The sequence below is a fragment of the Dermacentor albipictus genome, chromosome 3 (genome assembly GCF_038994185.2).
Source record: "Dermacentor albipictus isolate Rhodes 1998 colony chromosome 3, USDA_Dalb.pri_finalv2, whole genome shotgun sequence".
NCBI classification, from domain to species: Eukaryota; Metazoa; Arthropoda; class Arachnida; order Ixodida; family Ixodidae; genus Dermacentor; species Dermacentor albipictus.
The window spans coordinates 72,768,916-72,796,128 of NC_091823.1; the positions used below are offsets into that span (position 1 = coordinate 72,768,916).

The following is a 27,213-nucleotide window of genomic DNA, read 5'->3' on the forward strand; positions in this document are numbered from 1 at the left end:
TTGTCCACGAGTGGTCAACAATGAGCCCGCTGCTGTTCTCCTTTTGCAGATGACCGTTTTGGATGGCGGTGAGCGAGAAGAACGTCCGAGGCCGCTTCGCCAAAAGGTGGGAAATTTTACATATTGTGGACAATGTCAGAGATCTCGGGGGAAATATTATTCTGGCAATGGAAAACGTGTCAATTTTTTTTTGACTTTTTGACTTTTTTTGAAGTGCTTTTACGCTTTAATGTGATGCATTATACAAAATCGTGACAGTTTGGGCGAGTTGGTATGTCATGATTTTTTAGGCTTGTAGCGCGGATCAGAAAGAGCAAAAAGGAAGGTCGAAGGGGTAATGAAAGGGAACGGTCACTCTGTTCTCCGTTCCCTTTCATTATCCCTTCCATCTTCATTTTTGCTCTTTCTAAGCTGCGCTACAAGCCTAAAAAATGCAGTGTACAAATGTGGGCAATAGTGAATGTTCATATTAGCAGACAACTAAAGTCAATGCGACATGCCTGAATTATAACACGGAAGCTCTTTTGCGAGATTTCTGAATGTCACCTTACGGGGGGCCAGCTTCGCTTACGCTTTCTGCAGCCAACTTGAACTTGCATTGACATACATTACGAAAAGCTCACGTAAGCGAGCTCGGCCACTTTTTTTGCGTCTCCAGTGCGAGTAAGACTAAATTTTGAAGCAGTTTCAGCAAAGCTGGTTAATCTTTCGTTAAGGTGCTGAATTGCCCAACTACGTAGTGATAACCACCAGTTTCATAAGTTTTGGGCCATCAGGTGTCCAGACAAGACGTGGCCAAACTGAACATGTATTTTTTTTATTTTCTAAGCCATGTATGACGCTTGAAACATGCCCATGAGGAGCGGGTAGTGTAGCTTCTTATTTAAAGATCGCTTTCTTGATTGATATATATTGCTTGAACGCGTAAATAGCTGACACTAGAACTCGATGTCTGAGGTTTCAAAGGCATTTTATCAAGGCGCTGTACCTGGTTTCGAAACTTCTTTTTTTTTTCAACGGCCGGCCACTCAGACGCACATATCTTGGACTCCATCGTGCTTGCTTAGCGTTTCATTGTCGAATGGGTTTCAGTTAAGTCAGCTGCAGGGAATTTGGCCGCAGATTATCAGCAAGCGACTTCTTCGCAGCGTATAGATGCTTTTCTGAATAAATTTGGTCCTGGAGTGTGGAAAATTTTCGCCCACATATGTGGCAAAATTACACGTGACAATTCGGCACCAATGGTTCCTGCTCAAAATGCAAAGTATTTTCTTGCCTACGTTCCAGATCAGATGCTTCTGAGCAACAATCCTTCCACGGCTGTGCCCGTTTGCACATCGGCCGGCAACAGGGACATCCAAGTCTGAGTGTGGCCACTAACCACAGGACCGTCGCGGCAACCCCTCGTCACGGCGAGCGTCGTCTCTGCGAGCTTCGCATCGAGCGTCCTAAACGCTCATCAGGTGGTCTTTGTGCGTCTTCTAGACAGATGGTCTAGCTGGCGAGGGTGGCGCACGCCTTAGAGAAGTTAACTGTTTATTCAATTGCCCTAGCTAGCGCTCACTAGGGCTGTATAGATACTTTAGCTGTAAGCCCGAGGTTTCGTGGGCTTGGCGTGCGGCCACATGGGTCTTCTCCGTGCCGGAATCGAAGAGGACGGGCCACGTGTTGCGGGGTGGCGGCGTATAGCTTCAGGTTTTAGCTGACACAAGGCTTAGCTCACACTGCGCAGGCTACAGCTGATAGCCGTCCTCTACGGGTGCGTCAGGGACATGGACCCTTCCGAATGGCCTTGCGACCCGACCCCACTATTTCGTGACGAGGTAGCCCGGGCGCGTCAGTGCTATCGAGCGAAATGTGGAATCACGGAAGCAAACGCCACTCGGAAATTACCTCTCCAGCTTTTAGCTATTGCGGCGACCTTACGTCGCCTACGGTCTGGAGCGGAGCCCGGCCGTGCAGCAGCTACGGTGAGTAATCCATTTCTTTGCGGTTCCAGCTGTTCTTTTCTGGTTGTTTACTTTCCCATTTGCGTCGCAGATGATGACCTTGATCATCACTCGTGCCGTCACCGACCGTCTTAACTCTTTTGCATTCCCTCGGCGGGGAAGTGTTGCTGGTGGACTGGACTTTGTTCCTCGCCCGGCACTACTCCTGGCAAGTACCATGAACACTAGAATCGTGTATGGCTGTGTTCTCGAGTGTTTCACAAGCCCTGCCTTATTTCAGGTTCCGACCGTCTGCTTTCCTTTGCGGCTATTCACAAGCATATCCAGCGGGTGGTTCTGCACATCGTCTCCGGCCGTGTTACGTCTGCATTTTTCTCGCCGTTGGCTTTCAGCTGGGAGACGGAGATTCGTTCAACTCCCTCCACTACTTCTGGCTAGTACCATGTATACATTCCAGTGGTACTACGGTTGTTTACTCGTGTGGCGTATAAGCCCTGTGGCATTTAAGGTTCCGAATATCTGCTTTTGAATAAAGCCGTGTTTTCCGCTGACGGCTATGGTTCGTGTTCTCTCATTGCTCCTTTCCTTAATCCTGTTGCTACACCTTTGCACTTCCGCAAGTACAAATTTTGTGGGCTTCCGATGAAATTTGCTGTCGAATGTATTTACTATGCAAACCTTCGAGGTTAGGTTTATGTTTCGGAAAACTTCCTTCGCCAGAGTTTCCAAAAAGCTTTTGTATGTTGCTCTCCGAGTAAGACGACGCTGCATTTCTTCCGTTCCTGGTTATATTTCTTAGCTGATTTCATTTCCTCATCCGCAATTTATTTCGTCTACTCGGAGTGCCACATTTTCCCCAATGCTTTTGTAACTCTACGTAGTCTTCACTTTTGTCGAAGGTTGCCGTCCTATTCTTCAATGTATGCTCCCAGTTTTCTGGTTCCACCTGTCGGGTCCGCAGAATAGGTTCTCCAGGTTCATCGTGAACTTGTGTTAACGATTGCTTCTTAATGATACCACCTACTTCGCATACTCGGGTATATAGTTCTCCATTATGCAGTACACATGCACCGATCGCTTTTCGCAGTAGACTTGAAAACTACGAATGAGCCTTTCACAGAAACCGCTCCCACACGGTGTTTCGTGGCGGGAATTTCCACTTGGTGATAGGTCATCAATTGTTCAGTTGTTTATCGACGTAATGTTGCTGTGACCGCATTCAATCCCTTATTCGTTTTCCTGAAAGTCTTGCATTGTTGCTGAGCACATTTATGTTCGAGCTGAGAAACGCCGGAAATGGTGAAGAAAACTGATGTGAAGCGTCTCCAACAGTTCCGCAGTGTACCTCTTGTCACGGCAAATGTGAAAGTTGCTACACAAAGTTTGGCTATGTTTCCTTTTTTTTGTAGTTGCTCCCAGCGCACCGTTGAAACGAAGACCAGTTATTTCAATGTGGGCTTCGTTACTCTATCTTCAAGAGGAAGTACTTGCTCTTACGACGATCTGGAATTATATCTCAGCCACACAACGCACTGTCGTATTATTTCTTTCACGTATACGCGCCAGTGTACCGCGTACTCCACCGTGAAATTTGTCCATATAGGTGCCGCACTAATAGTCAACGGATTTCTTCCATTTACATTTGATCGGGTGCTGCTCGTCTTGTGATACGGGCCCTACCGAAGGCGCCCTTGAAGTCTCAATCGGTCTTTATCTTAATATATCTGGTATTCACCTACTCCCTGCACATTCGCTTGCTTAATTTCTGCAATTTTTCAATATACACACTTTATTCTAGCCAAATGAGGCAGGTGTCGGCGGTTATTATTTCTTCTGCTTTTAGCGGACCGTAGAACTTGTCCTCTAATATTATTCGCGGAACGAAACATTCACGTTGTTCTCCCAATATTCATGTAACTGCCGAACTTGTCAACTTCAATTCCTCGTCTTGAGATCCTTTTCGACGCATGTCTGACACGAGAATCGTCTCCTTTCCTTTCATTATTAACCGGCATTTTGTGACGGCTATTTGGCCTGTGGCAACTGGGATCCCTTCCACAAAATTGTTCGCTACATTTTTTCTCCGGTGACTCCAGGTTATATCTGCTCGATTTTTCGCTACTATTGACGTATCCCCATTCTCCTACTGAGCAATTTTGTTCTCGTGTAGTCTGTGTTCAACGTGTGCTTCGCGCATTTTCTGTCTCCAATGCAGCACGATTGTACAAGTGGTCCGATACTTTACTGTTGCTCGCAAGTTATAATTTGCGAAACTGACGACGGTGTTCATTAGAGCTACTCTGTTCTTTGCCAGGACCAGCAGTCTCCACTCTGATATAAACAGTACCGTGAAAGTTGCACTTGAATACACCGCCGGGCTTGCATCCGAGAAGTCAGTGCTTACGTTCAGTTGTCGATGCGCTCTTGAGGCATTTAGTCCTTTATCTTCCTCAGTATATATTTTCATAGGTCATTTATCTTCGTCTGGGAGAAGGTTGTCCCAAGATTCCGGTTTTTTCCAGTCATTGAATACCGATATTAGCTGTTGCAGTGCAGGACGTTAAATTCCAGCCGACCGAATATTTTTGCCCTGGCTTGAAGTACTCTTCGCTTCGTGACCATTTTACTCGAGTCTTCATATCGATATGATAGAATACCGTCGGCCGTGTCCCAGATCATTCCTAGAATACTGGTCTGGCTTGATTACGTAAGGACGGCACCTTGATGCACGTTTAAATTCTCATTTCTTCACTGTTTGATGTCCCTTTCCAAAGATTCATTGCAGCTCAGCGAAATTTTTTTTCTTCTATGTACACGCCTTTTGCCTGCTTTATGATGTTCCAAGCATAACTTCATCAACGCAAATTTAATTACGTTTGCTGTCATTGCAAGACTTTCTTCCAAAATTCATCCACAGTGTAGGTAAATCTGCATTCAAATTTCCTCCTGTCTGAAGATAATCATTCAGAGCAGTCCTGATCTTAACCACGAGGCGTCAAATACATTTTATTTTCTTGCTATTCGATATTCACGAATTGCTTGATGGCGCGATATGGTAGCTGTTGTTCAAATTATTCCGAGCACGCTCCTTCTGCCATTCCAAGCGTGAAACATCTCGCATTGAACAATTGTATTTTTATCTCGGTACTGAATGTACCTTCGAGATCGTCTTCCGATTGCTACTGTGTTGATTTCCACGTTAACTTGCTCTCTCCATCCTTCTGAACAGTCCTTGTGACTACATAGCCCACTTTATGCATCGTTTCTTTCTGAAGAGTTAAGCCAGTATTTTCCGCCATTAAAAAAGTTCGAAATGCAAGTTTCGTCAGTTTCTGCGACGACAAGAACCATGGCGAGTTTCGCGTTTCGCAGTTCTCTTCTACACCACATTAGTCAGGCACAATCCAGTCGGGAATTTTCTATTTTCCTTGTGTCTTCGTTTGGTCTTCTCACCGGGCTTTCCTCCTCACCTCCACTACTACTGGTAAGTGTCCTTTACACGGGACTCGTATTACGGCTGTTTCCTCCAGTGGTTAACAAATAAGCACTGTCGTTACAGGTTCTGCCCTCCCGTTTTCAACTGCGGTCCACAAGCGTACCCAGCGTGCTCTTGCATGCCTCTATGGTCTGCGCTCCAAAAGATTACTTCGGCCACGCGCATCACCTGTTCCAGGAGCGTCTTGTGCTGCTTCTACGTTCCCTCGCCAATAGCGTCCTGCTGGTACACTGGACTTGCCTTCTCACCCTGCGCTACTACTGGTAAGTGTCGTTTACACGGGACTCGTATTACGACTGTCCTCCAGTGTATAACAAATAAGCACTGTGTCGTTACAGGTTCTGCACTCCTGTTTTCAACTGCAGTCCACAAGCGTACCCAGCGTGCTCTTGCACAACTCTATGGTGTGCGCTCCAAAAGATTACTTCGGCCACGAGCATCACCTGTTCCAGGAGCGTCTTGTGCTGCTTCTACGTTCCCTCGACAATGGCGTCCTGCTGGTACACTGGACTTACCTCCTCACCCTGCGCTACTACTGGTAAATGTCGTTTAATGGGACTCGTATTACTACTTGTCCTCCAGTGTTTAACAAATAAGCACTGTGTCGTTACAGGTTCTGTACTCCTGTTTTCAACTGCAGTCCACAAGCGTACCCTGCGTGTTCTTGCATGACTCTACGGTCTGCGCTCCAAAATATTACTTCGGCCACGAGCATCACCTGTTCCAGGAGCGTCTTGTGCTGCTTCTACGTTCCCTCGCCAATGGCGTCCTGCTGGTACACTGGACTTGCCTTCTCACCCTGCGCTACTACTGGTAAATGTCGTTTACACGGGACTCGTATTACAACTTGTCCTCCAGTGTTTAACAAATCAGCACTGTGTCGTTACAGGTTCTGTACTCCTGTTTTCAACTGCAGTCCACAAGCGTACCCAGCGTGCTCTTGCACGACTCTACGGTCGGCGCTCCAAAAGATTACTTCGGCCACGAGAATCGCCTGTTCCAGGAGCGGCTGCTACTGCTTCTACATTCCCTCGCCAGTGGCGTCTTGCTGGTAGAGTGGACTGGTAAGTGTCGTTTACACAAGACTCGTATTACGAGTTGTCCTCCAGTGTTCAACAAATAAGCACTGCGTCGTTACAGGTTCTGCACTCCTGTTTTAGATTGCGGTGGGCACATAGCACGCTCCTGCACGCACTCTCCGGTCTGCGCTCTAAAAGAGGTTACATCCGGCACGAGCATCGCCGTTCCATGTGCGACTGCTATTGCTTCTACGTTCTCCCGCCGACGGCGTCCTGCTGGCAGACTGGATTTAGCCTGGCGCCCTTGCACTTAATTTTGGTAAATATCGCGTACACACGACTGTACTGCACCCACGTGTTTTCGAATGACCAACAAACGGGGCTTGTGTCGTTTCAGGTTTCCAGTGTTTGCTGTCGCTTGTGGCGCAAGAGAAATGTTCCAGCACGCCCATTTACAAGAACATGCCTGGCCTTGCCTCACGAGCAAACACCTTCAGCCCGATCGTCCTGCCGCGTGCTCTCTACAGCAAGCTTCCTCATGGACTCGTGAACGCGTCGCACGCCTGTCTTGGCGGTGTCCTGCACTGTCTTGACGGCGTGTTCATGCTCTAAAGGACTGCGTGTCGTCACCGTCCCACGACCGTCTATCCGATGTTCTCCAGTTCGCTGTTGCCCTTTTCCGCAGGCATATTTAATAAGTTTAGTGTAGCAAGCTTTTCTGCTTTGAGAGTGGTACGTTGCTAAGCGAATGGATGGCGCTTCTAGAAATTGGGTTATTACGAAGCAGATCATTAAAAAGGTACTTACGTGGACACCACTCAGTCCTTAATAAGGACTGTCAACGTTTTCATGAGCGAATCTGTAAATTTTTGGTGGCGAGAGTAATGGACGTTCATTGACATTGTGCACTTTTGTAGTAGTGTGTGTGTGTGCATGTGTGCTTTTGCATGTCACCTACTCTGTGCTTTTTTTTTCGATCGAGAACGTATATGGGCTACGCTGCTAGCTGGCGCACTTCGACTTTTTATATTTTGGTAGCATTTCCAGCGTCACATTTGCTTCACTTTTCCCAGTTCATTCCTCTTAGGAGAGAGAGAGAGAAAGAAATAAACTTCATTGTTAGACCAGGCTTCTTAAGCCTAAAGGTGGGCGGTTTCCTCAGTCCAGGTAGCCATGGCTCGCTTCCGCCGCCCGAGCCTTTTTCACCAATCGTAGCTGGCTGTCAGGGTCTTGCGTCACCAGCAGAGCCTCCCACAGGTCTTCCGATTCTTCCTCCATATCCGCTTCTTCCTGCTTGTTATCGCTTGGTGGTGATGATGACGGTGGTACTTCGCCGTTATTTCTGCACTACAGCACCTTATGGCGCAAGGTGTTGGGTGTGTCCGGCGGGCAGAGCTTGCAGTCTCGCCCGTAGGTGCATGGATACATGGCGTGTAGCAGTGTTCCATGCGGGTAGGTTCCAGCCTGGAGTCTTCTCCAAGTTACTGCTTGCTCCCTACTCATCGTCTTATACGCGGGTGGTAGCGACGCCTCTGCTTCCTGTAGTGCGCCGGGATGTCAGTACTTCTTGGACATCCGTTCATCATCCTCGTCGCAGTCATTGGTCCGTGTTCTCTGCGTGTCGGAGATGGCTCGGCGTGCATGATCTCGAGCCGCGGCGAGCGCCGCCTGGTTCCCCGCGAGGGAGTCGTGTCCCGGCGTCCAGAGGATCTGTGCTGTTTCTATTTCGGTGTTGGTCAAGACCTGAAGTGCTGCCTTTCCTATCCTTCCGTTCACATACCTCCTGCATGCTTCTTGCGAGTCCGTCGACACGGTAACCAGGGTCTTCTTGCGCGTTGCGATGGCCAGGGCTATGCCCAGCTCTTCCGCTGTGTTCGCGTCCTTGGCACGTATAGATGTGGCTGTAAGTTGTTCGCCCTTCTCGTCGACCACGGTGATTGCAAATCGGTCGTTTGTTCTGTACGCAGCTGCGTCCGTGTATCTCACATTTTCTTATTTGCTGTTTGTGCGTTCCAGTATGTGCTTCAGCGCCTGTATTCTCGCCTGTCTCCTTTCCTTGTCGTAGTCGGGGTGCATGTTTCTGGGAATGGTACTTATGTGTAGCTTGTCCCTGATCTCGTGTGGGATACGCTGAGCTAGGTGCCTCTCAACCTCGACTTGGTAGCACAGATCTTGGTGCAGGGCTCTTCCCGTTTTTGTTAGCTTTAGTCTCTCCAGTTGGTTGACGTTGTGCGCTTCCATGAGCTCTTCCCACGTGTTGTGAACTCCCATTTTGAGTAGTTTCACTGTGGATGTGGAAGGGGACAGGCCCAACGCAATTTTGTAGGATTTTCTTATGAGTGCGTTTACTTCGTCTCGTTGACTGTTCATGTCAACGTATGGGGTCCCGTAGGTGACGATACTTGTGAGCAGCGCTTGTATTATTCTCGTGCAGTCTTGCTCCTTGAGTCCGTGTCTTTTGCTCGTCACTCTTTTGATAAGGTGGGTTATTTGTTGCATTATTCTCTGAATTTTTTCCAACTCTGCTGCTCCGGCCCCGTCCTTTTGAATCGGGAGCCTGGGGATGCGGAGCTTCGTTACCTGCGGAATCATGCCTCCCACCTTTACTTCCGGGTCTGGTACATGCTGCGGTTGTCGGCCTCTTGTGCGCTTTCTTAATACCAAGAGCTGACTTTTCTGGTGCGCACGTCAGTCCACATGCTTCCAGGTACCTCTTCGTTGTGTCAACAGCTTCTTGCAGAGCGTCTTGCTGTTTACCTGTCGACCCTCCTGTAGTCCAGACGGTGAGGTCGTCAGCATATATTGCGTGTCCAATCCCTTCTATTTGCTTCAGTTGTTTGGGTAGCGAGCTCATCGCTAAATTGAATAGCATCGGCGAAATGACGGAGCCTTGTGGCGTTCCCTTTCGTGGTATGTCGAATTTCTCAGTATAAGTTGTCTATCCCCACTGTAGCTGTCCGTTCTTTTAGAAAAGCTTTGATGTAATCATATATATTTTTACCGTAATTATTTACGTTGAGGCGTTGCAGTATGACTTCGTGTGACACGTTGTCGAAAGCCCCTTTCATGTCAAGTGCGAGGATGGCTCTTTTTCTGTGCGTGTCCAGTTTGTCGACGACTTTTTCTTTGATCTGCAGTAATACGTCATGCGTGGACAGGTGAGCTCTAAATCCGAACATATTGTTTGGGACGTGTCTGTTGTCTTCGAGATGTTCGATCATGCGGTTGTGCACCATGTGCTCTTAGTTTTCCAGCACACAACGTGAGGGATATAGGTCGAAGGTTCTGCACGCTGATGGGCTTGTTGGGTTTAGGTATCATGGTTACCTCGGCGTTTCCATTCCGGTGGTACTTTACTGTGTTCCCAGCACTCGTTGATGTATTTTAAGAGTGCGTCCACAGAGGATCCGTCAAGGTTTCAGTGTGTCTTGTTGTTTATTCTGTCGTACCCCGGCGCCGTGTTGCGGGTGAGCTTGCTCAAGGCCCTCTTGATTTCTGCTTCTGTGAAGGGCCGATCCAGTTCTATATTTAGGTTGCCACGATACTCGACAAAGTGCGAATCTACAGTTCCGCTCTGTACCGAGGAACTTCTCCTCCACTTCTTTGTCTTTCTCTTTCCCCGGGTGGTTGTGTACAAGTCTCTGCACTCTGTTTCGTGGCGTTCTTGTTCTCCTTTTTTGATAGGAGTGTCTTGAGTACCGTCCATGTGCGCTTGCTGCTTAAGGTCCCTTGAAGCTTGCTACATGTTTCGCGCCAGTTCTGTTTTTCAAGTTGTTCAGAGTACTCTTGCGTTTCCTTGATCAGTTAAGAGATTCGAATTTTGAGTTTCCGGTTGCATTTGTTACGCTGCCAGAGTTTCGCGAGTCCCCTCCGTGCCTCCCACAGGTAGAGTAAGTGGGGGTCGACTACGGGGTGACTTGCGACAGCTGGATTGTCTTCGTATGCTTCTCGGCTCTTTCCACGACTCCTCTGATCCATAATTCTATGTCGTCTATCGTCGCATTAATGGCGCTCTCGTCTTTGCGAAAGGCCTGCCAGTCGGTGATCTTGGCTTTTCCAATCTTCATGGTCGCTTTGTGGTGCGGGATGATCGTTTGCACTATATGTGACGAAGATCGGCAGGCTGAAAAGCCCCGTTGCCATCGCGTGGCTCGTACCCAGTTCGTTCGCTGGCTGCGCCCTACCTGCTGTTGCCGCGTTGGTCGCTGCTTCTCTACGACCCGAATAAACCCCCTTTACAATTGGTGGAGCTGCTGGGTACAACCGGAATTCTGGAACTTCGCAACCCGACACTGCAGCCTGTCTTCATTATGCCGGAAGAAGGACCACCGCAACCACAACCCGCTGCCCCGGTGACTATACCGTGGTCTGCCCCGGCGCGATGCGTCAACGCGACCCACCCATCTTCAGCGGTACCGAAGACCATGACGTAGAAGACTGGCTCGCTGACTACGACCGGGTGAGCATCCACAACCACTGGGACGACACGAAAAAACTGAATTACGTATCCTTTTATTTGAGTGGTGTCGCCAACGTGTGGCACCGCAACCATGAACGTGATCTCACGACGTGGGCAGCCTTCAAAACTAACGTGACGGAGGTATTCGGGCGCCCCGCCGTCCGCGAGCTTCGCGCCGAGCAACGTTTGCGCAGTCGTGCGCAACAGTGCGGGGAGACATTTACAAGTTATATAGAAGATGTTGTCGACCTCTGCAACCGCGTTGACGTCACAATGGCTGATGCCGAGAAGATCCGCCATATCTTAAAAGGCATTGAAGACGACGCCTTCCATATGCTGTTGGCGAAAAATCCGGCGACAGTCTCTGAACTCGTCAGTCTCTGCCAAAGCTTCGACGAATTCCGCAAACAACGCATAGCCACCCGCCAATCTCCTCCTCAGGCGACTTCAATGTCGAGCTTGGCTGTTTCCCCAGATAACACGTCCCTACTGCTACAGATCAAGGAGTTCGTCCGTGAAGAGGTGGCTCGTCAGCTTTCTCTGATTTCCCGTACACACGGCCAGTCGAATTCTCCGTTGGCGCCCGCTCTCCGATTTGTCATCAAGGAGCAGGTAGCCGACCACATTCCACCTTCTCTCCAGCAGGCTCCGGTTGCCGCTCCCCTGACGTACACCGAAGTCCCTTCGAGGCCTGCACCACAGACCTACGGTCCCCTTCGCCCCGCCTTTGCGCCCGCCCGTATCCGCTCCAGTCGGGCCACTGGTGCAGTATGCACGACCTCAAGATCATTGGCGCACGGAAGACAGTCGCCCGATTTGTTTTTATTGTGGCCGTGCTGGACACGTAGCACGTCACTGTCGCCTCCTTACACCGAACGTCCCCAACAATGTGCACCCATATGCGCCACGTTTCCAACAACGCCACAACTATTCGGACACCTTTGAATCTCCTCCTGTCGTCGACACCGCATTCTCCGCCGCTCGCCGTTCACCTCCTCGACGCCGCTCGCTTTCCTCCATGCACCGGCGTCGGAGCCCGTTGCGCCAGGAAAACTAAATATTGCAGATCAGGAGGCGAGAACTGCGGTGCCAGTGAAATGTATAAGGCCTCACACTTCCCCGAAGAATGTTATTGAAGTCGCAGTAGACGGAACATTGACGCTAGCAGCTGTCGACACCGGCGCTGCACTTTCAGCGATAGATGCCCGTATTTGCCGCAAGACAGGAAAAGTGACGCCGCTTTCTGGACTGTCTCTTCGCACTGCCAACGCGCAGCACGTCTAGCCATCCGGCGCCTGCACTGCTCGTGCCGTAATTCAGGAGGTCCTCTATATCATAGAATTCATCGTGGTGCCATCATTTTCACACGTCATATTAGGTTGGGACTTTCTCTCCACACATCATGCGATCATTGACTGCGCCCGCGCCGAAATCGAGCTGTTTCAGTTTTCGATCTATATTATCACTGGCCATAAGGGCCATTGTCGCAAAATCTGTTTCAGAAGACACCGTTATACCTGCCTGGTCTTCCACTCTTGTCAGTATCTCTTGTGACTATGTAGATGACGGCACAGTACTCTTGGCTCCGTCTGAACTTAGTTAGCCGCCGTTCACTACTCCTGCCGTTCGCCGTCCTCGAGTTCAAAGCTGGCGCCTCTCTCATGTGCGTCTCAAACCCATCGGCTGCACCAATTACTTTACGCCGCTGTGAAAGCCTTGGCAGAGCAGAGCCACTGACCTCATCTTCAATATTTGACACGATGGACGACTCCACTTATATTGCTGCTCTCGAGGCATCGCGTCCTCAGTCACTACCGCGTTCTTTTACGCCAGCTATTGCCAGCGACCTTACGACGACGCAGCGCGACGAACTTCTTCACTTGCTCCAAGCCTTCTCTTCCTCTTTTGATTGCCAAGCAACATCACTCGGCCGCACAACGACTGTTTCGCACACTATCGACACTGGGAGCCATGCACCAATTCGACAGCGTCCCTACCGAGTATCGGCGACTGAAAGACGCGTTATCAATGACCAGGTGAACTATATGCTCAATCGTGGTATCAACCAGCCTTCTAGTATGTATACTTGGGCATCACCAGTCGTCCTAGTTAAAAAACAAGACGGCACCATGCGGTTTTGCGTCGATTATCGAAGGCATAACAAGATTACCCGAAAGGATGTATACCCGTTGCCACGTATTGACGACGCACTTGACTGTTTGCAAGGGGCGGAGTTTCTTTCCTCCTTAGATCTCCGCTCTGGCTACTGACAGGTGCCCATGGCTGACGCTGACTGTTATAAAACCGCGTTTGTAACACCAGATGACTTGCATGAATTCACTGTGATGCCGTTCGGTCTGTACAATGCGCCCGCCACCTTCGAACGCATGGACGGCATCCCACGCGGCCTGAAGTGGCATACTTGCCTCTGCTACCTCGACGACGTTGTCATCTTTTCCCCTGATTTTCCGACCCATTTTCGGCGTTTACATCAAGTTTTGACCTGTCTCCCGAATGCTGGTCTCCAGCTTAACTTAGGAAAGTGCAGATTTGCAGCTTGAAAACTGACTATATTAGGCCACGTTGTCTCCAAAGAAGGCATTCTTCCTGATCCTGATAAACTTCACGCCGCATCCGAATTTCCGAAGCCCACTAACTTGAAAGCACTACGCAGCTTCATTGGCCTATGCTCCTATTTTCGACGTTTCGTTCGCAATTTCGCTACTGTGATCGCACCACTTAACCAACTTCTCCAAGGCGACAATGAACTTTCTGCTTGGTCGGAAGCCTCTGATGATGCCTTTACGACTCTTAGTCACCTACTCACGTCTCCGCCAGTCTTGCGCCATTTTGATCCAAGCGGACCTACAGAACTTCACACTGACGCTAGTGGTGTCGGCCTTGGTGCCGTGCTCGCACAACGCAAAAACACTAATGCCGAATACGTAGTCGCTTATGCTAGTCGTGCCCTCGCGAAACCTGAGGCCAATTACTCAGTCACAGAAAAAGAGTGCCTGGCTATCGTGTGGGCTCTTAAAAAAAATTCGTCCATATCTCTACGGTCGACGCTTGACCTGGTGACGGATCACGCTTTTTGCTGGTTGTCCAACCTAAAAGACCCGTCGGGCGGCCTCGCTCGGTCGGCCCTCCGAATCCACGAATATGATATCCGTGTCGTCTATCGTTCTGGACGCACACTCTGACTCCGATGCCCTCTCGCGCTCCCCAGTTACTTCAGACAGAACTTCTACCTACAGACATGACATCTCAGCACTTGACATCCTGGAAATGGCATCGGAGCAACGAAAAGACCCATGGATCGTCGTGATATTCGACTTTTTGTCAAATCAACTTGGGCACCTCGAGCGTTACGCCGACAGGCGCAGCATTTCACAATCCGCGACGGACTTTTATACCGGCGCAGCTACCACAATGACGGCCGCAAATGGCTTAGTAGTGCCTCGCCACCTACAAGATTTATGCTCAGCTTTTCATTCGGACCCGCAGTGTAATCACCGTGGAGCGTCAAAAACCTACACACGGCTTCGCCTACGATACTGTTGGCGAGGGATGTACACCTTCGTCCACAAATACGTACGCTCCTGCATTGCCCAGCGACGCAAATGTGTCTCGCATCTCTCCACCGCACTTCTCCAACCACTTCCCTGCCCAGCTCAGCCATTCGACCACGTTGGCATTGATATATACGGGCCTCTTCCATCTACTGGCGCTGGCAACCAATGGATTGTTGTCGCCGTAGATCATTTGACACGGTATGGTGAAACCACCGTCTTGCCTGCCGCATCAGCAAAAGACATCGCCTCGTTCATTCTAAACAACTTCGTTCTCCACCGTGGCGCCCCTCGTGAACTGTTGATCGATCGGGGCCGCGTATTCTTCTCGGACGTCCTGCAGTCACTCCTATCTGAATGCCAAATTATTCACCGCACTACTACTGCTCATCATCCACAGACCAATGGCTTAACAAAACGATTCAACAGAACTCTTGGTGACATGCTATCAATGTATGTTGGATCTGACCACTCCAACTGGGACCTTGTACTTCCGTTCGTCACTTATGCATATAACACTGCCTCTCAAGCCACTACCGGATTCTCGCCATTCTTTCTGCTTTACGGCCGCCATCCTTCCAGCACCATTGATACTGTTCTCCCGTACCGGCCGGACCCTGCTGAATGCTCACCTGTTTCTGCGATTGCTGAGCACGCCGAGAAATGCCGACAACTGGCCCGTTCTTTGACGTCTGCTCAACAGTGCCGCCAAAAAGAGCGCCATGACCTCAATCCTCCCCCTCACCCCTTCCCCGTCGACTCACTCGTGTCGCTTTGGGTCCCGCCTGTTGCTGCTCCTAGCCTTTCGTCCAAGCTCCTCCCAAAGTACCACGGGCCCTACCGCGTGGTTGCACAAACATCACCAGTGAACTACGTGGTCGAACCCATATCGCCATCTCCCAATCTGCGTCGTCGCGGGCGAGAGACTGTGCACATTGGCCGGCTGAAGCAGTATTACGATCCGCCCACCTCTTCCTAGGTCGCCAGGATGGCTACTCTTCAATTCCGGGGGTGATTGTGACAAAGATCGGCAGGCTGAAAAGCCCCTTTGCCATCGCGTGGCTCGTACCCAGTTCGTTCGCTGGCTGCGCCCTACCTGCTGTTGCCGCATTGGTCGCTGCTTCTCTACGACCTGAATAAACCCCCGTTACATCTATAATGGTCGCTACCCAGATTCTCGTCCATGCAGCTCCACTCATACTGTTCGAGTCCTTCTACGAATGTGAGGTCGGGGCTGGTGTTTCTAGATACACTGTTGCCGATGCGCGTGGGTGTGTGCGGGTCGCTGAGTAGCGTGAGGTGTTTTTGGGCTACGTTGTGTACATCTCCTTTTTTCTTTGAGGTCGCATATCCCCAGGCCACATGGGGAGCATTAAAATCAGACTATCAGTCCGTTACCCTTACTCAGCTTCACTTCTCGCATTAGCTTCTCTAGATCCTTTAGGTGGTCCTTCGGCGGGCTGTACACGTTTAACAGAGAGGCTTTGCTGTTTTTTCTCGGGTACGATTTCGACGAGGGTGTGTTCGATGCGGTGTTGGATGTCGTATCGTTGAGCGTTGATGGCCTTCTTGGTCAGGATTGCTGTCCTCGTCTTACCGTCGGTGACGTGAGTGAGGTAACCACTGACCTTGAAGTCTTCAGCTTCGGTTTCTTGTAAGGCTACAATGTCCGGGTTAAACTGCGTGCAGAATTGTACAAGGTTGTTTCTCTTACTTCAAATAAGATGACAGTTCCATTGCCAAATTTTGAGCCATGGGTGTTGCTTGTAGTCATCTTTCTCTTTATTTAGCCTCGCCATCTTGTTCGCTTAGGCTCTGCATGATCTTGGCTTCTCTCGCAGGGTACTTAGGCTTCTTGCGAGTATTATCTTTCTTCTAGCATGTGGATGCGTTGACTGAAACTTTCTCCCGTTTGAGTCATCTTGTTCTGTAGGGCCTGAATCTGGTTGTCAATTTCGCTCTGGAGAGATTGGAACCGTCTGTATCATCTGGGTTACCGTGTTTTGCATAACCTGTGTTACCGTGGACATCGTGGTTTCCGTCATGGCGGTCACGCTGGCGTTTATGCGGTCTTCATGTGTCTTCAGGTCGTTCTGGGTTATCACCGCTTGGTTCGACAGTGTTGCTGGCTTTAGTTGTGTTGCTGAGGATGTAGGGATGAAGGTCGCGGTAGTGGTGTTTGCGATTGCTGGCCCTTTTCTCTCCGTAGTTCTATTTCTCGCATGATTGATTCGCGCTGTTTTCAGTGCTAGCTTGCTTCTCTAGTGTCTTCTCTTGCTGTTCTAGCTCTCGCTTCAATTCATCGTTCTGTCTTCGAAGAATCCATTATTTTCCCTCGACGTATGATTGTGCCCTGTGATGACGCTGGCCCAGCTTACCTTTCGCTGGGTGTTGTCGTGTTCCACGCCCGTTGCCGGTATCCGGGGGATGCTCTGTTCTCTTTACCTCGATCTCGATCCCGACTTGGATCACGATCTTTTTGTCTTTTCGGTCTCATTCGGTGACTGTGGCGATAGTTACATGGTCATCATGTGCTCGTTGTCGTTGGTAGTTACTACGCTGGCCTGGTACCAGAATCTTGTCTCGATCTTGACCGCTCCCTGACTCTCAACGGTGGCGGGGCCGGTTTCAGCTTCCTTCGATAGTCTCTGCTCGCCGTTTCATGGGGCATTCCGCAGAGCTTACATTTCGGCTCGCATTGGTGGTTGTTTGGATCAGCGTTGTGTTCTCCGCAGTTGTCATAGTTCGTCGTTTGAATTAGGGCAGATGTCTTGTCTGTGTCCTATCTCCCCGCAAGATCTGCAGTACTGGGCTGACTTTCTGTAGGGTCTGCAGCGGGTGAGTACATCCAACTTTAACGTAGAACGCCACATGCGGGCCCTCGAAGGTGATCACTGCCGACGTCGATCTTCCCAGCATTCTAGCGTAGAGGATTTTGCAATTGTTGGTCGTTGCTAGTAGATCTACTAGCTGCTGTTCGGTGGTGCCTTCCTCTATTTCGTGAACAACGCCACATACAATGCCCGGAATTGGTTTCAGGTACGGTGTAACTTCGTATGTTGCGTGTCCTATTTCGATGCTTGTTATTTCCGCTAGTTTGAGTGCGCAGTCCTCTTCTTCGGTACTTGCCATAATTAAGTTTTCTTGCCACTGTGTCTGTATCACTTTGGCGTAGAGCTCCTGGGGTGCGACTCCGCATGCTTGGGCTAATCCTCTTGCTGTCACTCCGCCTTTCCAGTTTCATACTTTCACACCGGCTTTAGGTCTGCACACAATCTTGTAATGGTGTTCTGGTAGCGGTGGAGTCGTTGGCCAGCGAGGACGTGGCTTGCTTGCGTTGTTTTGGGCCCGTGGCTTTTGAGGAGCTTGTTGCCGTTTTCCATCATTCGTGTTCTGCCCTTGCTGTGTTCGTATGAGAACTTCTGCGTATTCGACGTTACGATGGATTCTTTCTGATGTCGCGCTTGTAGCATCACGCACGGTCCGGTCTTGCATAGTGTTTTTCCGCTGTTGCTGTCGAACGTCGGCTCCGTGTCGTTCATCTCTGCTTCATTATTTGTTACTCCTGCTATGGAGCTCGTTCGGTCAACTTCCATAACGCTTGGTTGCGGCTACGCTTGAAGAGAGAAAACACATTTAAAAAGCCGTTGTCGGGTGGCCCGGCGTGCACGTGGATCTCGAGGCGCGTGGCCCCGGGCAGCAGGATCGGCAATCGTGGGTAGGCTTAGCTGAGCACGGCCGTCGCCTTGAAAGTTTCAGGAATAGTACTTGCGTGAAGAATAAACTCGCGTCGGTGTGCGTGGTCTGTCTGAATGGCGTTTCTCGAGATGAGTCGAATGCTGCGGACAGTCAGACGCTGCGAGGGGGCGATCCGCAGTAATTGCAAGCTGTATTGCAAGCTGAAGTTAAGAGGTTCCTGGTTTTATGGTTTACTATGGTCTATGGACATCCGCTTTTGGATTGGTCGAACCGCTGGTTTCTTTGGCTTTGGTCCTTGGGTTGATCTCGGTACTCGTTTCAGCATTCAGCGGATTTATTCAGGCGTCTTTCTCGTGCCAGAAACGGTCTTCACACATTCTCGGTTCTTCCACGTCGCTGATCACTGACTCGAAAAGATCAACATGCCGCTACAAAAGGACACAATGTCAAAGAATGGGAAAGGGGAGGGTGCTTATTCTCGCCAAAAAACGTTTCCTGATTTGCACATGATAATGACGTCCATCTTTAAGAGTGGTTGGTGGTGTCGCCGGGCTCACTGCTTCTAGTTTTTTGGTGTGCTTGACTAATCAAATGCTTTTATGGATCTAGATGGCCCAACTTATGTATTACCTGTCGTTTGTTTATCGGACAGGGCTACCCGCTGTCGTCGCTTGTTCACCGCGTATACGGCGCCTTAGTTCGAAATTTGTGTCAACTATCACCTGCTCTGCAAGATCGGTAGGAATGCTAAAGCGCCATGGTGCTCTTCTCCCGACTGTGACGTCGTTGTTACACATTTGTGTAATTTCGTGATTAAAGTGCACCGCGTGAGCCATTGTCACAGCGGCTTCGAAGGGGCTACATGTACTCCCCTTATGCCAAGTCGTGTGTAAACACGTCTAGACAAGTGACGTGCACCAGCATGCCCAAAAAAATCTTCAAAAGACAATGTCTGCTTTACTTGCATTTTTTGTGTTACAGCGAATTAAGTTTACCAGTGTTTCTCCCGTATTTTTTCTGTACGCTGTTAGTCTTTCCATTGATCTTCGAATGCATCTGAATGCGTTTGCATTGAACAGTGTTTGAATTTGCACATGCTACCGCTATTGTCCTAATCTTAACATAAGGGTGCACACTTGATTTATTACGAATATTACTTTCATTGTTCTCAACCTCTAATAACCTTACCTCTGCGTTGCTCGATAACCAAATAAATTAGCCCCGTCCTTTGTAAATGGTTACGTGTGCCGCATTCTGCCTTTTCGCTGCTTTCATCCGCTGTGATGAAAAAGTCAAGCAACCACGCATGCGCTATTGTGCTCAGTCGAATGCATTTTTCTTAACCTCGAACATACACACAGCGCAATGGAGCCTTACTGTAGTCTTTTTATTTTCCATCTTCAGTTGCACGACAGTCCTGCAATTGCGCCACACAATACTCACAATCAGTTTACCATACGACCAGTGTGGAGATTTTGACTTCTTGATATGCATCCGCCGTGGTTGCTTAGTGGCTATGGTGTTTGGCTGCTAAGCGCGAGGTCGCGCTATCGAATCCCGGCCACGGCGGCCGCATTTCGATGGGTTCGAAGTACGGAAACACCCGTGTACTGCGGTTTAGGTGCACATTAAAGCACTCCAGATGGTCCAAATTTCCGGAGTCTCCCACTGCGGCGTGCATCATCAGATCGTGGTTTTCGCACGTAAAACCTAATTTTTGTTGGTATGCGTCATCTTGGAGGTTTTTTTTTGTCTAACGCAACTGGTACGTGGACGCAGAGAAAAAACAAGACACACCCACACAGCACTCAATAGTTCACAATAGGACAGCGATGCACGAAGTAACTGCACATTGAGGTCATATTAGAGGATGTGACGTGGTATATATAGATCGTCTAGAAATGTCTAGTATGTCCCTTCTGTGCGTTTCGAATCCAACTGGGAAAGTTCAATTACTTGCGCGCTTTCTCGTTTACTTAAAACTGCCGAAAACGTTTTTTTTTATCTCCCAGCGGAGGTGGTTTACAACGCTTACCCATTTAAGATAATTTTTACAGCTTGAAGCTATTTGAACTTCACTGTACTCAAAGAAGTCTGTTACTGCGCCTTGAATGATGCTGTTATTTTCGGTTTATTGATCTAGGAAAACTGTTTGCCGTTTTACATTCCTATACGTCGAAATATCATGAAGCTGAGAAATTTGTGCTGTGTAAATTTCGGTATGTATTTGGCATGTATTCCTGTACAAATGCGTAAATGTATGTTAATGCACTGTACATATGCTCCTGTTTGCAGCATCTGGGATGCGTCCAGTCAAGTAGCATTCAATCGCTTTTAATTTCGTTTGTTCAACAGTTGTGTTTTGCGCTGGTTGTACCGAGCATGCATTGCATTAAACTGCACCTTGCCCAAATCATCTATCAATACTTCTTATTCTTTTTGCCCGTCTCACTAACTCCATGTAGTGCAAAGACTGTGCCGTGCCAGCCAACCGTGTTGGCACATCCGCTGTCTGCAACTGGTCGAGCTACACCGATTGAATGGGAGCATCACTGCGAGCCATTCAGAGTATAGGAAGACTGGCTTTCTATGAACTCTCTTCGTTCTCCACCTTTCCGTTGCGTTGCTACCGAAGACAGGATGCTGGCGTTTCAGGGCACTAACATCCGGAATTTAAAAAGTGCGATGTGGCGCAAGTGATAGAGATCGAAACGTTGGTAACGCGTATGCCTTTAATGGAGGGCAAAACCCGTGTCACTATAGCAGTACGAAGCAGTTAACCCGTCGCAGTAGCCGATTGGCTGTGGGCTTCCGCGGCGGTAGCATGTCGATAACGGCCGAAATGAAAGAAAAAAGCGCTCGTGTACTTAGTTTCAGATGCAGCTGTGGGACCTGCTGAAACTAAGGCTTCCTGGTGGCTTTGTGCAAGTTTTTTTTTTTTTTTACATAGCCGGGAACTGCAGTAAGTCCCATTGTACTTGTACATCTAATACGATTAGAGCAGTATTCATATCTCAAAGGAAATGTAGCTGGTAATTGGCGCTGTACAATGTTCATGGCCCGGGGACAGCCAGCTAGGGTGCATTTCACGTATAGCCAATGTAAATGCGTAACATGCCAACATTCATTTATCACACTATAGCCTTGTCAATTCACACCCATAAAATTAGGGTGCAAGATAGGACTGTGGTGTTCCAAGGGTGTCCCCTTGTGGAACATGCTTTTCTGGAAGAAAAGGGCGTTTCATGGGTGTTTACAAAGGTGAGAAAAACCGAAACACCCCTATTACAGCCCAAATCGGGACGGGAACGTGGTGACGCTCCGCCAGTTCTTGGGCCCTCTGGACGGCCTTGAGTTGGAGTTTGAGGTCCGAGCTTTTGAGGGCTTCTTCCCATTCGGGCTCACTGGAGAGAGGGCCCTTTTGTAACGCGGTATATTGCCATAGCATGTGCGAGAGAGAGCAATAAATTTCTAGGCAATTTGCCGCGATTTCTGACTTGTAGTGGCTTAGTAGGCCTCATGACGGATGCGAGTCCGTTTGTAGCATTCGAAACGCGGCCGCCTGCGCGCGTTCGAGTTTGGCGTGTGGGAGCGGGTATTTCATTCTGCCGTTTCGATAGTGTGAGGCGATTTCTTGGTAAGTGAGCAGCGGGTCATTAAACTGAATGTCCAGCCCCTCGGAGGCCGTGCGACCGTCGCGGCGGGCAAGTTCTCGCGCACGGTCGTGGGCCGTTTCATTGAGGTTGGGTTTTTGCAGGTGAACGTCTTTCCCCATGTGAGCGGGGAACCAGGAGAGGCATCGCTTGCTCTCTTGTGAGGTCGCTTGTAGTATATGCGCTACCTCTTTAGATACGTTGCCGCTTTCGTAAGCCCGAATCTGTTCGTAAGCCCGAATCTGTTCGTAAGCCCGAATCTGTTCGTAAGCCCGAATCTGTTCGTAAGCCCGAATCTGTTCGTAATTCCGAAGCTATCTGTTCTGCTTTAGCGCTGGTGGTCGATTTAACCGAAGCGGATGATCGTAACGTTCCATTGCCATCCACGACTGCTATCGCGAAAGTTGATGTGTTGCCGTACTGGGCCGCGTCTACAAATGCGGTGGCTTCACGATCCGCGTCGGTGCGGTCGGGAATCGCGCGGGCACGGGCCCGGCGCCTACCCACGTTGTGTTGTGGGCGGACATTTCTGGGAAACGGTGAGACTCTAGTTGTCTCTAATTTCGCTCGGTAGGGTAACCGCGTGCTCGAGATAGGGAGGTGGAGAGACATTAGCTTCGCTTAGGATTAGTCTACCGGCTTTGGACGATGTTAGGCGGAGTATTTGCGCCATAGTCTGAGCCTCGATCACTTCGTCGATGTTGTTGTGCATGCCAAGCTGATCAACCTTTGCTGTACTTGCTCTTTGTGGAACCCCGAAGACCTGTTTGAAGCTCTTGCGGATGAGTGTATTTAGTTTCGTCCTTTCTATTTTCGTCCAGTTTTGGGCAGAGGCGACGTAATTAATGTGGCTCATAAGGAAGGCGTGGTATACGCGCAGAAGGTTATCTTCGCAGAGACCCTTCCTGTGCCCTGAGACTGTGGATGAGTCTGATCATGCTTTCGGGTTTGGCGGTTAAGTGTTTGATCGTGTGTGCGTGGCATCCGGTGGCTTCGATTAGGAGCCCAAGAATGCTATGTGGTTGACTCGCGGAATCTGTTGGCCGTCTCGTGTGTAATGCGATCAGAAGTTCGTCTAGAGGAGTTAGATGGCGGACTCCTTGGCAAGACTTGCGAAACAGTAAAAGTTCCGATTTCTTGGAGGATAGTTTCATTCCTGCGCCTGGTAAGTACTCCTCCGTGTCATCTAGGGCAGACTGTAATGCCTGCTCCATGTCTGCCAGGGAGTCTCCCGGGCTCCATATGGTGATGTCATCTGCATATAGAGTGCAGTTTACGTTCGGGATGTCTCGTAGTTTGTCTGCGAGTCCCTTCACCAATAAGTTCAATAGTAATGGAGAGGTGACTGAGCCTTGCGGTGTTCCGACGGAGCCCAGCGTGTAGGGGTCCGATTTACGCTGCGAGACTCGCAGTCGGGCTTCTGTCTTTTAGGAAGGAGCGTACGTACTCCTGAAATCTCTGGCCAAGGGTGTGAAAATATGAGTGCAGAGAGTATCTTCGCATTTCCTCGGGTTGGGGCGATAAGAACATGATCTACAAGAGCAATTTTCCGCCAAGAGACGTACCATAATTTCATCAACTTCGTGATGCCTTGCGTCTCATAATATAGCGAGGAAATGGAACTAATTCTGTGTCATCATAAAACAGCCTATATCTAATGTCCCCACTCTACTAACAGCCTCTCTAATATTACCGCTTTGACTTTCTAATACGCATCTCACGCGGATAATATCCGTCACACGTTTCTAAACATCAAGGAACGTCTTTAGGTACACCAAAAATTGTATAACGCCTTGCAAACACGCTGAGTTTCGCTGTCTGCCTCCTAGCGCGACTATTTATCCCGATGAAAAGGAGGAAAAACGTTTATTGAGCTCTAGAAAAATTTGATGAATTTCGCGGAGTCAGATGGTGTCTTCTGTCTTCTTAGCAATGGCCGTCTGCCCCTAGTCCAGGGGTCCGCTGGATGCCTCTGCCAGCTGGGCCCGTCGGATCAGCCCTAGTTGGACGTCCTGACGGTCACTGGAGAGCATTCCTTCCCATTGCTCCGCACTCGGGTTTCGTATTATTAATCCCGAAGTATTTTTCACTGTCAACGTGTCGTGGCTTCGCGCATGCAAAGTCATTCCCTGTTGCGTCTGACGTCATTCTTCTGACGCGTATACGATGCACACGCGCCGAGCTCCTTTCGAGACGCCCACTTGTATATCTATGCAATCGAAGAACTCCCAACGCGTCGCCAGGCATGCGCAGACGACGCAGGCTATGTTATAGCGTCGTCCGTCAGGCGTCTTCCCACAGGCTGTCCCCCCACTATTTTGCATATCACGATCGCGATGCGCGCGAGGCGACCCGGGACGAATATTTCAGCAATGCACTCTCGAAGCCGCTTCTTATTCGCGTGCCCACGACACCCGCGAAGGAGAGCAAATGGCAGGAGAGCAGAATCGTCCACTTGATCAACGTGAGCCACAGCGCGAGCTACTGGGCGCATGGGCTTGTTCACGCGTGCTGCGGTGAAGGAAATTGAAATGCCACCGTATAGAGTAGGCGAGATTAAGACAATCGCGTAGGAGTTAATATTCAGGCCACCCTGGTACGATATTTTGAAATTATTTGTTCGCATCAATCCAGTCTTCATAAACTGCTGCAGCCGCACACAATGAGCTTAGCTACTCTAGCTCACACTTAGTGTATTTCTTTCTTTCTTTCTTTCTTTCTTTCTTTCTTTCTTTCTTTCTTTCTTTCTTTCTTTCTTTCTTTCTTTCTTTCTTTCTTTCTTTCTTTATTCCACTACAAATGTCCCTGTATTTGGGTATTACTTGATGGGTGGGCTTTTAGAAACACTGGATGATTTCTTCGATGTATTTCTTGAAATCATCGGGACTGGAGTGGTGCACGGCGCCGGCGGGCAAGTGCTTCCAGTCGATCGCTGTTGTGACAAAGGACTTTGCGAGCGCAGCAGTGCGCGCAGGTGGGAGATGCACTGCTCCGAGTTGAATTGCATACAACTTGGGAGGTAATGCGGCTGGCGAAATTTACGAAAGGCGACGTGCATGTCACTAGAAGTGCCACTTCGTGGTCTACAGGAAAATTTAGAGACGGGTAATTATTTGAGATACGTTCTCATCCCCCCGTCAGCAGCGAGACTGACTGGACAGCCTGGCTCAGTTCCGGGGACGTCGACCGACAGCTTGAACTGGTGGACTGGGCGGAGAAGGCCAAGCAGGCCCAGGGCCTTACTTGAGCCCGATCCGTAGGTCACGTCCCCCTTTACCCTTCACCCTTTCAATAAAGTTTACGACCACCACCATCGGCAAACGACACTTCCGTGCTACTAGAAAGGTAAGTTAGTACATGTGAAAGTGCGTTATAAGACTCACGTTTTCTCTCTCTCTCTTTACTCCCCATTTTCCTCCCCACGTGTAGGGTACCAAACTGGACTCCGTCTGGTTAACCTGTCTGCCCTTCCTTCCCTCTCTCTCTCTCTCTCTCTCTCTCTCTCTCGCGCGCGCGCTCGTGTCTAACTACGAAAGTGTTTATCGACAAAGAAATATTACTTTCCCTTGCAACTATTTCTATGTTTCTGTCTCCTTTCATGTAGAGTAGGCAGGCGTTGCAAGTGACCCTTCCGGTGGCAGTTGCCAGCACTCCCCTCGCTTTCCCTTTCCGTCGATGGGTATATATGTTTTCAAAGCAAATAATAACCAGTAACCTCCTTCTAAGCAGTACGCCACAAGTCGGAAACCAGGGCTAGGATACCAAATTGGGGCTAATTTGGTTGTTAGAATGAACGACGCGCAAAGCACGGCTGAAAACGAGATTTGCTTTGGAGCCAGGAACTTAATGTAAAAAAAAATCTTTCTTTTAATTTATCGGAGGAACACAAAGAAGCGCAATGCCCATAGCTTATGTTCACATCGGCTCTGTCTTCTTGAAATGTTTTCGCCGCGATTTTCTGTGAATACCAGCCCGAATTTCGTACCATTCGAACTGCGAGACCACCAGGACTCTGTAGATACCAAGTTATCAGGTGGGACATTTATTTTTCCGGGACTGTGACGACTTTTGTATAACGACCACGCCGTCGCCGCGCTAAGACTAAGCGCGTGCGCCAGGTGCTCGGGCTCCCAGGTGCACGGCCTACCAGGCTACCTGACCCGTTCCCGCGCGTGCCCGTGCGAGCTCTGCTACGACGCACAAGCCCCTGGCCAAATCCGCGAAGCATGGAAGTCCAAGTGTGTGGCAGAGATATTTCCCCAGAAGAGTTAATCGCCGAGATGGGCTGGTGTTCCGCCCGTTCCCAATATTCAGGCCTCCCAAGAACAACAACATAGGACGCAAGACTCGCTCTCGCTATAGACCCAGGCAGCAAGTTAGGACTCAGGTTCCCAAGGCCGGATGCATGCTGCCACTACCAGCAAATGAGATCAAGATGATCGTTAGACCCAAAGGAGCACTCAATATTTTCAAGGTCGGCAATACAGTGGCTGCAGCTATTCTTCAAGCAACGCAACTTAGCTCAGAATACAGTCAAAACGACACGATCTGCTCGAACAACCAGCAAAACCTCATGGTGATCAGCACGCCCATCCCGCAAAATGCGGACTGGTACGCAAGAATCAATTCCATCCAAGTCAACGGGGTAACCCACGAGGTCAGCGCGTACGAAGCTGCCCCAGATAATACTACCAAAGGAGTCATCAGAGGCGTCCCTCTCACCGACAACGCCAGACAAGTCGACGCTAACATCATAAATTATCGTAATCCTCTAGCCCTAGCCGCCAAGCGAATCGGTTCCACCACGACCATCGTCATTGCCTTCGACGGACCTGACGTACCATACATGGTTCGCTATGGCGCAACACTAATACCATGCTCCCTGTACCGCAAGCAGATCGATATCTGTTACCGATGCGACCGTCTCAGGCACCGCATGGACGTTTGCCCGTTCCCTACTAAGATCTGCCGGAGCTGCGGAACTCGCAACCCAGGTCAAGATCAGTGTACGCACAAGTGCACGTTGTGTGGTGGACCCCATCCCACAGCGGACAAAGCCTGTACTGCCAGATACAAAACGCCGTACGTTATACGAAGACGCCTCGGAGAACGCCGAGCAGCACAGCAATCAGCGCTTCAATCAGATTTCCCGTCCATGGAGACCAAGCACCGGTCCCGGTCCCGCTCCCTCTCCAGACCGAGGGTGAGCCGTTCCAGATCAAGATCCACGTCGCCTCCAGGAGCCAGATATACCTTGGAAAGGGTGAGCTTCGCAGATGCCCTGACGGTCGTCTCGCGAGAGGGTCACGTAAAATCTCCCCCACTGCGTATCGTATCTCCCAGTCTGACGCCTTTCTTTTTTGAGA

At 49.7% G+C, this 27,213-nt stretch overlaps 1 protein-coding gene across 2 annotated transcripts in view; it reads left to right on the plus strand.

Annotated features, from left to right (window-relative positions):
* The window catches only part of LOC135900691 (uncharacterized), a 28,768-nt gene extending 9,743 nt beyond the window's left edge, over positions 1–19,025 (plus strand). The window contains exons 6-15 of one of the 2 annotated variants that reach the window (XR_011512763.1): positions 50–106; positions 1,288–1,970; positions 2,041–2,157; positions 2,230–5,433; positions 5,509–5,708; positions 5,784–5,983; positions 6,059–6,258; positions 6,335–6,509; positions 6,586–6,783; positions 6,862–19,025. Coding sequence is in view for 1 of the 2 variants with exons in the window: in XM_070535589.1 (XP_070391690.1) it covers positions 10,846–11,868 (1,023 nt within the window). In the remaining variant the exon portion in view is untranslated. Of the gene's footprint in view, positions 1–49; positions 107–1,287; positions 2,158–2,229; positions 5,434–5,508; positions 5,709–5,783; positions 5,984–6,058; positions 6,259–6,334; positions 6,510–6,585; positions 6,784–6,861 lie in introns of both variants that reach the window. The other variant, XM_070535589.1, reaches the window with a different exon arrangement.
* The last annotated feature ends 8,188 nt before the right edge of the window (positions 19,026–27,213 follow it).